The following is a 13,083-nucleotide window of genomic DNA, read 5'->3' as shown; positions in this document are numbered from 1 at the left end:
GATCACTTTGGTCATATTGGTCAAAGTACTTTCATCATAGGTGTTTATGAGCATTGTCAGACTTGTCATTTCATAAATATTGGTTGCCTCTGTATCTCTTCACACATGTATTTCTCTCTTATCTTTATGGAAAATAGATCCATAATTAAGTACAAGGGAGGGCTTTGTATAAATATTAATGTATGGATGTTTGCAGCTGTGAAATGAAAACTCCACATGACTCACTGAGGCATATCATATATGTCCCTGGGAAAGGTAGGTCCAGTTCATCCCACTATCTCTCCCTATTCCACACCCCTCCCCTTTCCTTCACTTCCCTTTGTCCTCTTCATTGATATTTTTCTATTTATTTTTCATCTCCTGACCTAATTTTGGATTAGCTTACATAAGGTGCTAATTTTAAAAAATAACTATAGATAAATTTCAGAAAGAGCACAAGATGAGAAAGAACAAACATGGAAGTATTGGGGATTCAAATAGAATAAATTATATGTCGTGTTGTTATGATTATGTAAAAATGAATCTTATTATATCATGTATAACAAAAAAGAACCAATAAAAAAGAAAACAGTACTAAATTCCCCCCAAAAAAATATTCAGAGCCAATGTTAAAAAAAAAAGAAAACAAACAAAACATCTACATGAGTTTCTGTAATTGTGCCTCTTTCAATTTTCTGATGAATGGTTGATGACTTTTACTTGAGGTATTCTTATGGTTGCTTTTGTTATGTTTTTGTTTTAATTTTTAGCAACTACAGGTCTCTGTATAAACATCGCTATGTGAATTCAATACAATAAGGTCCTCTGAGTTTCTGAATGTGGAGGTGTATTTCACAAAATTAGGGGAATATTCCATCATCACAACTACAAACATCATGTAAACTCTCTAAGGTGCAATTGATGCAGAGTTCATCTCACTATTTATATTTTACTGCTTTGAAAAACATACAGGTATTTGAGAAATTAAAAAAAACTAGATGTGCTACCAGTCATGTCAGTGTGTTCCAATGGCCAGTGTTTCCCATATCTCTCTCCCCTCTCCCACTCCACATGTGTGTAACAAACTTAATCATGCACCTCATTCTTTTCGATTATTTTCTAATTAAGCATTCAGATGCACTTGTATTTTCTCAACTCAATGCCCACATTTTATAGTAAAGAAGAATCATACTTATGTAGAAAAAAATAAAGTCCAGGTGAATCTTGACAAATTGTTTCCAACAGCCATGAGCCATCTTCTTATTCATCCAGATATCTCTCTGTCGTTGGTGCTCAGTCATCTAATAATTATGGGGCACATGTCATTCCTTCCTGACTGCAGTTCTGGGATTTGCTCTCCTTGCTCTTGAGCCCAAGTGAAGACCTGTTCAGGGGTGGCTCACCTTGTCTTGTTCTCTGTGCTAGATTTCAGGCGACAGCTGTCTCAAGAGAACTGTGGAACTAAGCAAGTAGTACACCCTTTATCTTCAAGGACGCCACTATTATGTCAAGCAGATGACTCTAATTTTGGAGTAGGATGTAATAGCATTAGGAAATTACTTTAAATACGAGTTGATATAGTAAAAAACAAACCACAAAGGAAAGGCCTTCACCACTTCCTATCAGAGAAGTAAAACATCCAAAGTAATCAGGGTCATAGAAAGATACACAGGACAACTTGACAATGGAGGGGAATCATCAGTTCTGATGTCTCACAGGAAATATGATGAATACAGCAACAGCATCAAAAATATTTCCAAATGCCTTAGTCAAATGCCTTATTACCAGATCTGTGCACTCTACATGAGTATATGTTTTGGTTCCATTTAGGGAAAAGGGAAATTAAGTTCACTTCATTAAAAATCTGAATATGATTTGGATTTCTGAAAACAGGGGGACAAAATCAAGCAGGATAAAGACTCTAACTAGCACTTTCTTGAAACAAGCCACAAATTGTGATCACCACCAAATTCTCATTCATTGTAGTAAATACATTCAACTTGTGATTTGGACATCATAAAACATCCAAATAACAGTAAATTATTTTCATTATACCTCCATTCATCTTTCTATGAAATGAGACAACTACACCTTTAGTACTCTTGCGTATTTCATAATGTAAATTATGGCTAATTATGCATATTACTCCACTCTATTTTTAATTACTATGACCATCAAAATATTTTCTGTTAATCATAAATAAATAAACCTTAGATATAATACACATCAGCAAAGTTTGAGGTTTACAAGGGAAGTAAAACCTGGAAATATATAAAGAGACATAAAGAGGCACAGAGAAAGCACCATTAAACAGTTACCCTTACTTTGTGTTTCCATCACATATAGCAAATATATATAAATATATACACACACACGAGCATATATATATATATATATATATATATATATATATGAATTGTTTTTAAAAACTTACTAAAAAGATCAATAAAATACAAGTTTTCTCAATCTATCTCTCACTGAGTGGGCCAACATTCAGCCAGGTGTCCATCCTTGTGAATCAGCACAAATGGGCTGAGGACTGCATATCCAAGGTCCACAAATTTCAGAACACTTACTTCTATGAAATTCTTCTTTAAAGAAAAAGTGACATATAAAGCCATGAAACAATCTGTCCAATAGAAGAAGAGAAAGCAGAGCATCAGAAGGAGGACACTCTTTGCAGCCTTCACCTCAGGGGGGGTTCTGTGGAGGAGCTTGGAGGTCTGAAGGTGGAGCACCTGCTGGTGGTGCTTGTGGAGGAGGAAGACCATGTAGCCACTGGCCCAGCCCATGACACCCTGGAACACAGCATCTCGAAGGACCATGAGAACAATAAAAATCCATCTAATTATCCAGTTTTGTGATTGGAAAGAACAATAGTTGTAATGGCTAATAATTTGTGATGTGTTCATTCTGCTGGTATTTTTTATGTAAAATGGTAAGTTCATGCTTATTAAGGAATTGAGAATCCAAAAGAAGAGCAACAAGGAAAGTATGTGCCATGCAGACCTGGGCTGCAGCCTCCTCCACTTGGAGGCTCTGGGACTGATGGTGATGGCCTGGACCACTGTGAGGAGACTGGTGGTGCAGATGGACAGGCCCCGGGCCACCCTGCTGAAGTAAACCACAATTTTACAGGTTATATCATCTATAAGGTCTCTCAACCCAAAAGTGGATATTGTCCTTGGCATGCCTCCTGTTAGAAGTGTAATGATGTTTGTAAAAGCCAAATGAATGAGAATGAGGTGGATACATTTCATAGTGCTTCTAAACAAGCCCATATAGTTCACAAGAACAAAGGTGTTCCCCACAACGCCAAGTCCTGTTAGAAACATGAACATTATTCCCTTCACAAGGTGCAAAATCATTTCTTACTTCATATGCAGAAAAAATTGCTTGTACCAAACACTTTTTTGAAGAAAGCAACAGTAATGATGATATTTATCTGCAAAGAAATATTACACGACAGCAATTTCTAGAGTGTTAAAACAATCAGGACATATGTAGTGGTGGAGATTGTGTACAGAGGGTTATTTCATTTTATTTGGCAATTTAAGAATGACGTATATTTTTAATGCCATCTTTAGGAATATTATTCAAAAATCTAAATTTTCAACTCTGAAGTTTTCCAAACTCCATACACTTAATACCAGGCCGCTTCGTCTAATCCTTGGTTTCCCATCTGAGTTCAACCTCAGCATGGATACATTAAACCTGCACTTACCCAATCAGATTTCTCTCTGTCCTTTTTAATTCATTCTATAATATGCTCATTAATGAATTGCAAATGTCCAGGGTCATCTTGGCCTCTCTTCTTCCTGCACGAGCATTTGTAAAGTCCAGTAACTTTGATGTATTTAACAAATGTAAATTCAGCCATAGTTCAGCTTCCATATTGTCCCTTCCTTTGTTCAATGTTCGTTTCTCTCTCATGACTTATAATACAAGCTTTCATGATCCAGGCAAAGTAGATTCAACTAATAAATCAAAGATAAAAATGACAGTAGTCAGGAATATTATGGCCCTGAGGACTTATCAAACATTTTCATGTTTCTTGTATATTTCTAGTTATTGTCATATTTTTTTCCAACTCCTGCCTTCCCAAACTATCACAATGGACATGTCTGAAATACAGAAGATAATTAGAAATTGTTTTGAAAATTTATATTCCAATAAAATGGAAATTTTAATGACATCAATAAATTTCTAGAGACATATGACCTACCCAAACTGAATGAAGAGGTTATACATGATTTAAACAGATCAATTTCAAGTAATGAAATAGAACATGTCACCGAAAGCCTACCAACCAAGAAAAGCCCAGGGCCAGATGGATTCTCAGCTGAGTACTACAAGACTTTCAAAGAAGAATTAACACCAATACTCCTCAAAGTATTCCATAAAATAGAAAAGGAGAGAACTCTTCCAAACAGGCTAATATGACCCTGATACCAAAACCAGACAAAGACACATCAAGGAAAGAAAACTTCAGACCAATACCCTGATGAACATAGATGCAAAAATTCTCAATAAAATTCTGGCAGAAATCACATACAAAAACATATTAAAAATATAGTGCACTACATCAAGTGGGGTTCATCCCAGGGATATAGGGTTGGTTCAACATATGGAAACCAATACAAGTAATTAATCATATTAATAGACTTACAAATAAGAATCATATGATCATCTCAATAGATGCAGAAAAAGCATGTGACAAAATGCTTCATGTTCAAAGCACAAGAAAAACTAGGGATCATAGGAGCATCTCTCAACATTGTAAAAACTATATATGCTAAACCCAAGGCCAGCACATCTAAATGGAGAAAAATTGAAAGCATTCCCTCTAAAAACTGGAACAAGACGAGGATGTCTTCTTTCACCACTTCAATTCAATATCATCCTGAAACTCTAGCCAGAGCAACTGGACAAAAGAAGAAAATTAAAGGGAAACAAATAGGCAAAGAAGAACTCAAACTATCACTGTTTGGTGATGACATGATTCTATATCTAGAAGATCCAAAAATTCTATCAGAAAACTTTTAGAACTAATAAATGACTTCAGTAAAGTAACAGGATATAAAATCAACACCCTTAAATCAAACGCATTCCTATGCATCAGCGATGGATCCACTGAAAGAGCAATTAGAAAAACTACTCCATTCAGAATAGCCCAAAAAATATCTGGGAATCAATCTAACAAAAGAGGTGAAAGATCTCTACAATGAAAATTACAGAACACTAAAGAGAGAAACTGAAGAAGACCTCAGAAGATGGAAAGATCTCCCATGATCCTAGATAGGCAGAATTAATATTGTCAAAATGGCCATACTATCAAAAGCATTACATAGATTTAATGCAATTTCTATTAAAATCCCAATGACATTATTCATAGAAATAGAAAAGGCAATCATAAAATTTATTTGGAAAATAAGAGACCCAGAGTAGCTAAAGCAATCCTTAGCAGGCAGAGTGAAGCAGGAGGCATCACAATACCAGACCTTAAACTATACTACAGAGCTATAGTAACAAAAATGGCATGGTATTGGCACAACATAGACTTGTAGATCAATGGTACAGAATAGAGGACACAGACATAAATCTACATAAATACGGTTATCTCATACTAGACAGAGGTGCCAAAAACACTCAATGGAGAAAAGGCAGCTTATTCAACAAATGGTGCTGGCAAAACTGGAAATCCATATGTAGTAAAATGAAATTAAACCTCTATCTCTCACCCTGCACAAAAATCAACTCAAAGTGAATCAAAGACTAGATTCTATTTGCCTAATAGAAGAAAAAGTAGACCCAAATCTTAATCGTGTTGGCCTATAATCTGACTTCTTTAACAAGACTCCTAAAGCACAATAATGAATCAATAAATGGGATGGATTAAAATCAAAAAGCCTCTTCTCAGCAAAGGAAACAATCAATAATGTGAGGAGAGCACCTACAGATTGGGAGAAAATCTTCACAACATGCACCTCTGATAAAGCATTAATCTCTAGGATATATAAATAATTCAAAAAACAAATAACCCAATCAATAAATGGGCTAAGGAACTGAACAGACACTTCACAGAAGAAGAAATACAATCATTCAACAAATATATTTTTAAAAGTTCTCAACATCTCTAGCAATTAGAGAAATTCAAATCAAAATAACACAAAGATTTCATCTCACTCCTGTCAGAATGGCAATCATCAAGAACACAGGCAACAATACATGTTGGTGAGGATGTGGGGAAAAGGTACACTCACACATTGTTGGTGGGACTGCAAATTGGTGCAACCAATCTGGAAAGCAGTGTGGAGATTCCTCAGAAAACTGGGAATGAATCCAGCTATCCCACTCCTCAGTTTATACCCAAAGGACTTAAAATCAGCATACTACAGTAAGGCAGCCACGTCAATGTTTATAGAAGCTCAATCCACAATAGCTAAACTGTGGAAACAACCTAGGGATAAAGAAAATGTGGTATTTATATTCAATGAAATATTACTCAGCTTTAAAGAAGAAAATGGATGGACTTGGAGAATACCATGCTAAGCAAAATAAGCCATTCCTCCCAAACCAAACGCTGAATGTTTTCTCTAATATGCGGATGCTAGTTCATAATAAGGCAGGGGGCACTAGAGAACAGCATGACTGTAGCCCCCATCCAGCACAGGCTCCCGAACAGGATCACTCAGGGACTTTGGGGTGTCATGAAATGACCAGCAGACACTGGGCTTCAGGAGGGCTTCCCCGGCTCCAGCCTCAAGCTCCCACAAGGGGGGGGGGTGGACAAGAGAAAAACACGAGGGGCTGGCAAGAGAGAGAGGGCACGTTCTGAGGCTTGACTTTTAGTACTTGGGGGAGCTGTTCCATGGAACATTCTATCCAAAAAAAGGGCAAAGAGTAGGATCACAACAACCAGGTGGGTGTAATTCAACACGTTCAGTGACATCCACTCCCAGAGCTGCACCTCTTTTATCCTAGCAGAGGCAAGTCCACACACAGTGCAGGGCCCAGTACCAGTCCAGGACCTCTTCACTCAGGACTTGAAGGGGTGAGCAAGCTCCCGTTCAGGACAGCCCCGACACACTACCTTAGGTTAGGTGGAGGGACGTGAAGGGAGGTCAGAGGACAGGATGTGGGGATAGGAAAGATAGTAAAACAAAACAGACACGATTACTGTGTGTGTCTATGTGACTGCATGACCACTGGGATTCTGCAACATGTGCACTCAGGAAATGAGAAGTTATACCCCATCTATGTATGACATACCAAAGTGCATAAATGCATTCTACTGCCATGTATGACTAATTAAAACAAATAAAATTAAAATAGTTTTTAAAAACTCTGAGATTTCATCTCACACCAGTCAGAATGGCAGTTATCAAGAATACAAACACAGTGAATGTTGGCGAGGATGTGGGGAAAAGGCACACTCATACCTTGCTGCAAATTGGTGCGACCAATCTGGAAAGCACTATGGAGATTCCTTGAAAACTTGGAATGGAACTAACATTTGACCCAACTATTCCACTTCTTGGTTTACACACAAAGGACTTAAAATCAATATACTACAGTGACGCAGCCACATCAATGTTTATACAGCTCAATTCACAATAGCTTAACTATGGAACCAATCTAAATGCCCATCAATAGATGAATGGATAAAGTAACTATGGTACATATACACAATGGAATATTACTCAGCATTAAAAGAGAATAAAATTATGGGATTTGCAGGTAAGTGGATGGAGTTGGAGAATATCATTCTGAGTGAAGTAAATCAATCCCCAAAAATTAAAGGCCAAATGTTCTCTCTGAGAAGTGGATGCTGATCCATAATGGTGGGGGGAGGGGCATGGGAAAAATGGAGGAACTGTGATTGAGCAAAGGGGAGGGAGGTGAAGGAAGGGGAGGGGGTAAGAGGGCAGGAAAGATGGTGGAATGAGATGGACATCATTACCCTAAGTACATGTGTAACTGCACATATGGTGTGATGCTACACCGTGTACAACCAGAGAAATGAAAAGTTGTGCTGCAACTGTGTACAATGGGTCGAAGTGCATTCTGCTGTCATATATACCTAAAAACAGTTTTATCCTTTCTCCTGCAAATGTAATTTCTCAGGTCCAGGATTTCTTGTGAGAAATCCTCTACCATTTAGGAATCATGTTGAGTTTTAGGTAAAGCATTCTTCTAGGTTTTTTTTCAATTTTTTTGTCTTTGTCTTAATATTTATCAACTTGTTTATGAGTCAGTATTAACATTGTAGGCTGATTTCATGTAGTGTCTTTAACTTTTTAACTTAGAAGTTTATCTCTGTCACCAATATTGCTATTATTGAGCAATCTTTAATTATTATGAACACTTTCGAAGGCAAACAGAGGCAGAGCTCACCTGACTACTTCCACTTTATTGTTGAAAACAAAACCACAAACACCTGAAATACCAAAGCTCATTGATGTGCCCTGTTGGTGTGCTCTACTGACCAACACTTCTAGTTTATCTCCTAACCACTCCTTTAGATGTGTAATATTTTAATCAAGTCCTTCTCTTTCTCAATAATTTCTGCCAATAATTCTAAATGTATGTATGTAAGCTTTCTCAACTCAACCCCAACTTTTTGGATGGAGATAGAATAACATGGAAGAAAACTAAGATTCAGGCAAACCTTGACTAACTTCACTGAGAGTCCCAAGCCTTCCTCTTGTTCAGCTGAAAACTTTCTATAAGCCTAATGCTCAGGGGCCTGTTCTTCAAGATCTGGCCCTTCCATGACATTCCTCCCTGCGAGTCAGGATTCCTCCTCTTGAGTCCAGGACCAGTGCCTATTCAGGGAGGGTTCACATGGTCTGCTTCTCTATGCTGTCACAGAGAAGGTGTCACAGATGTCAGGCTGTCACAGGAAAGCTGTGCAGCTAAGATAATTCACTTCCTGTCTTCAAGCCAGCAACCATACATAAGGAAGATAAGGTCCTGGGTGTGTTGGAATATGGCATAATAATGTCACTAAGCAAGTTAAAATCTCCATTGACATGGCACAAAATGGAAAGCGCAGGCATTCACCACTGCCTACGAGAGAAGACACCCAAACGCAGGACCACAGAGACAGCAGGGCCTCCGTCACGCGGGAACACATCTGTGTCTCCTTTGTCAGTGATTAAACAGACCAGCATCACAGGTGGCTCAGAATGGCTTCACCAAACCCCTTATGGTCAGAACTGTGCATTCCACACCCACATGCAACTTTCTTCTGGCTTAAGAAAAGGACAAAGCAAGTGTCCCTTAACTTAGAGCCATAATACTTTGTGGGTCTCTAAAGCTAGGAAAGACAAAGCACTGGGGACTAAGCCCAATGGCTTGAAGCAGGACACAGATCATTTTCAACACAGATTTTCCATTCATTTGTTTAAAAGTGCATTCAAATATTTAGAAGATCAAAAAGAAAAAAGTGAACTTTCTGCTTAATACACCTGCACTAAACTCATTTCTCAAAAGAGGCAACTTCTCTGTGGGTGTCTGTTGGCTGTGCAGATGTCCACATGCAGGGAAACCCAAAGGCATGTTGTGTTCCTTTTTAAAACACTATGAAACTGCATGATCTTTAAAGTACGCCTTAGATACCTGCACATATGAACCCAGCTTGAACTCACCCTTCCTTTAACAAGTCCAAATAACATCCAATTGGGTGGATGGACATTTAGGAATATCCACAAATAACAACCAAAATTGCCCCACTCCTGGTCGTTGAGATTTGTATTCAAAATAGCACTGCAATCTAAAAGTTTTTCCATACTGTATGTCTGTTTTTTTATTTTATTTATTTATTCATTTTTAGTACCCAAGATGGAACCCAAGGTTGCTTAATGACTGAGCCACATCACCCAGTACTTTTTTATATGCTATTTAGAGATGGAGTCTTGCTAATTTGCTTTGGGCCTCACCAAGTTGCTGAGGCTGGTCTTAAATTTGTGATCCTCTTCCCTTAGACTCCCAAGCCACTGGGATTACAGGGGTGTGCCAGCATGCCCAGCTGAATATCTTACATGAACATGTATATCAGCAACATTGGGTCCTAGAAGTGAAGTTACGATACCAAGGAATATATAGGTACCTCTGATACAATTCACCAAAATGATGTTCTGCACCTGACCAGCAGAACTGGTGGTATGAAGGAGCCATCTCACAGGCAGGAGAATGTCAGGCCCTTCCTGAAAGGTGGGGGAAGGAGGCTTTGCATCGCACACCACAACACAACTAACGGTGAGTTCAAACTTAGTGATTGAAAGGATCAGTGAGGTGGACATTTTTTCCATGTGTTTTTCTCTAAGAACAACTTTTAGCCAACTGTCCATATTTGTGAATCAGCACAAAAGGGATGAGATTTGCATGACCAAGAGTCTCAAATTCTTGAGTACCTACTGCTATGGAATTCTTGTGGAAGGAGAAAGTTGAATATAGAGAAATAAAACAGATCTGTTCAATAAAAAAACAGAAAACAAAGCATCAGAAGGAGAACAATTTGAGCAGCCCTCACCTCAGGGGGGGTTCTGTAGAGGAGCTTGGAGGTCTGAAGGTGGAGCACCTGCTGGTGGTGCTTGTGGAGGAGGACGACCCTGTGGCCACTGGCCCCGCCCAGGACACCCTGGAACACAGCGTCTAATAGGACCATGAGAGCGAACAAAATCCAATCGACCATCCAGTTGTCTGGTTGAAAATAACAGTAGTTGTCACTTCTAATAATCTGAGATGTGTTCATGTTGCTGATATTCTCTATGTAAAACGGCAAGTGCTCATCAAGGAATTGAGTATCCAAAAGAAGGGAAGCAAGGGGAGGACGTGCCCCGCAGCCCCGGGGCTCTGGGGTGACGGTGACGGCCTGGGCCACCCTCTCCAGATAAACCACAATCTTGCAGCCTACATTACCTACGCGGTTTCTCAAACCCAACCTGGTTAATGCCTCGGTGTTCCTTTAGTACAAAGCATTGGGAGATTTGTGAAAGCCAAGTGGATGAGAATGAGGTATACAGGTTTTCTCTCGATACCTCTGGAAAAGTAAATATAGTTCACAGAAACAAAGATGTTCCCCAAAATGCCACGTCCTGTTAGAAAAACAAGTGCTGTTCCCTTCACAAGGCTCAAACCCATTGCTTACTTCATAGACGGAAAAAATTCAAAAAGGACAATACCTTTTTGAAGAAAGGAACAGTAGTGGTTATAGGTACCTGCAGAAAATATTTCACATCAGCAATTTTCTAGTGTGTGAATAGCCAGAATACACATATTGGTGCTGATTTTGTACCACTACTATTATTTTGTACTATTACTATTCTTTCTCTGTGACATTCTTTGAGTTTTATTCTATGTTCTCTCAAATGACATCTTGAGGACTAGTATCCAAGGTTCTGAGCTTTTTAAGTTTCACACAAGCACAACCAATCTACTGTCATGCCTTTAATCCCACCCTGTGCTCAACCTCAGCACGGCTGCATGCAACCCACAGTTGCCCAAATCTGAATTTCTCCCCGTGTTTCTCACTTAATTCTGTCTGTTCTCATCATCAGTTCTAAAATCCTGGGGCTTGTGCTTGTCCTTCCAGCCTCCCCACACCCCAATACGCACTCTTAAAAATCCAGGAGCCTCGGGTTTGAACGTCTTTAACTGCATCATGCCACCCACGGTGCCTCTCCTTCTGCTCAGTATTCCTTCCTGGGTCACATGTTGGTGAGGATACAGGTTTCTGGGTTTCCCTTTTGCATATCTTTGAGACCTGAACCTTAATGTGTCTAAACTGTAAGCCCCAACCGACGCTGGGACCTCCTGCTTACAAGTCTGTGGTGGTCCTGGTGATCCTCAAGGTCAAGTCAGTCTGCACGACCTTTCCAGGTAGGATTCTGATGTTACCTGAATCAGACAAAGACATCAGCATCGAGTGTCCTGTCTGACAAGATCAGGTCCTCAGCAGATGCAGCCATGGCTGGTGCCAGAGGAGCCAGGGTGACCCTCTAGGAGGGTCTTGGCAGAGGTCTGAGCTCCCCCTGAGTGACCTCAAGGACCACTGGGGGACCAGCCTCCCTTCTGGATGTGTGGATGCCTATGGAGCTGGGTGAGGAGAAGGGGTTCATTAGGGTTGGTGCAGGGGTGAGGAGAGGCATGGACTAGGCTCCCTTAAGGGCCACACTTGGCACAGCAGGTGGGGATCATTACATTGGGAAGAACTCACTCACACAGGGTCACGGTGGCCCAGTGCAGCTGCTGAAGAACTTCACATCCAGCTTTGTGTGGCTTTCTTCCAACCTGATTTATAATAGGGCTGTTTGGGTTACGTCAGTCCAAACTGATTTTCAAACTTAAGGCTTGGATACACCTTTGTTCTCAAATCTCATTTCTCACCCAGGAGTTTCTTTCAAACTATGTACAATTTCTCCAGATTAAAAAAATAAATAAAAAAGGACAATGACCCCACATGGCAATTGGTGTGTTTTGTATCTGGCCTTTCTGCAGTCTCCGCTGGCCACGACCTGCAGGTTAAAGGGATGCTTTAGGTCCTGTGTCCTGAAGGTGTCTGACTACACAGGTTGGTAAACCTAGGCTTCTGATCAGGTTTGGGGCGAGGGAGCCTCATCACTGCAGGAATATTGGTTCCCTCCCCTGACAAATGGGGCCATTGCTGCCCGTACCAGTGTCCCATAGAAAGAAGATGTGGGCCAGGTGCAGTGTCCCTCACCTGCAATCCCAGCAACTTGGAAGGTGAGACAGGAGAATCACAAATTCAAAGTCAGCCTCAGCAAAAAGCTCAGCAACTCAGTGAGACCCTGTCTCTAAATAAAATGCAGCTCGGTGGTGGAGTGCCCCTGAGTTCAAACCCTGGGACCAAAAAGAAAGAAAGCAGTAAACACCTGCCACAAGATGAAATGTGCTCCCAGATGTAAGACAAACAGCAGCAGTGAATAATCAGTCTGGGATATTAAAAAAAACAGTTGTTTATTTGGAGATTATGACTAAATGTATTAAAAATCTACTGACTTTGTTAAAAATGCACTAGGCTAGGGGTATGGCTCAGTGGTGGAGTGCTCACCTAGCATGTGCGAGGCCCTGGGTTCG

The 13,083-nt window shown here is 39.9% G+C and overlaps 1 protein-coding gene and 1 pseudogene across 1 annotated transcript; both read right to left on the bottom strand.

Moving 5' to 3' along the window:
- Window positions 1–2,453: 2,453 nt before the first annotated feature.
- LOC113201047 (putative vomeronasal receptor-like protein 4) lies at window positions 2,454–3,362 on the bottom strand. The gene has a single exon (XM_026414613.2). The coding sequence runs from the start codon at window positions 3,345–3,347 to the stop codon at window positions 2,454–2,456; it is 894 nt and encodes a 297-aa protein (XP_026270398.2). The 5' UTR covers window positions 3,348–3,362.
- A 7,019-nt stretch (window positions 3,363–10,381) lies between these two features.
- LOC144256511 (olfactory receptor class A-like protein 1) lies at window positions 10,382–11,127 on the bottom strand (annotated as a pseudogene).
- Window positions 11,128–13,083: the final 1,956 nt, after the last annotated feature.

Source organism: Urocitellus parryii, chromosome 8 (assembly GCF_045843805.1).
Source record: "Urocitellus parryii isolate mUroPar1 chromosome 8, mUroPar1.hap1, whole genome shotgun sequence".
Classification (NCBI taxonomy): domain Eukaryota; kingdom Metazoa; phylum Chordata; class Mammalia; order Rodentia; family Sciuridae; genus Urocitellus; species Urocitellus parryii.
Note: the sequence above shows the minus strand (reverse complement) of the source record. Positions and strands in the feature narration are given on the sequence as shown.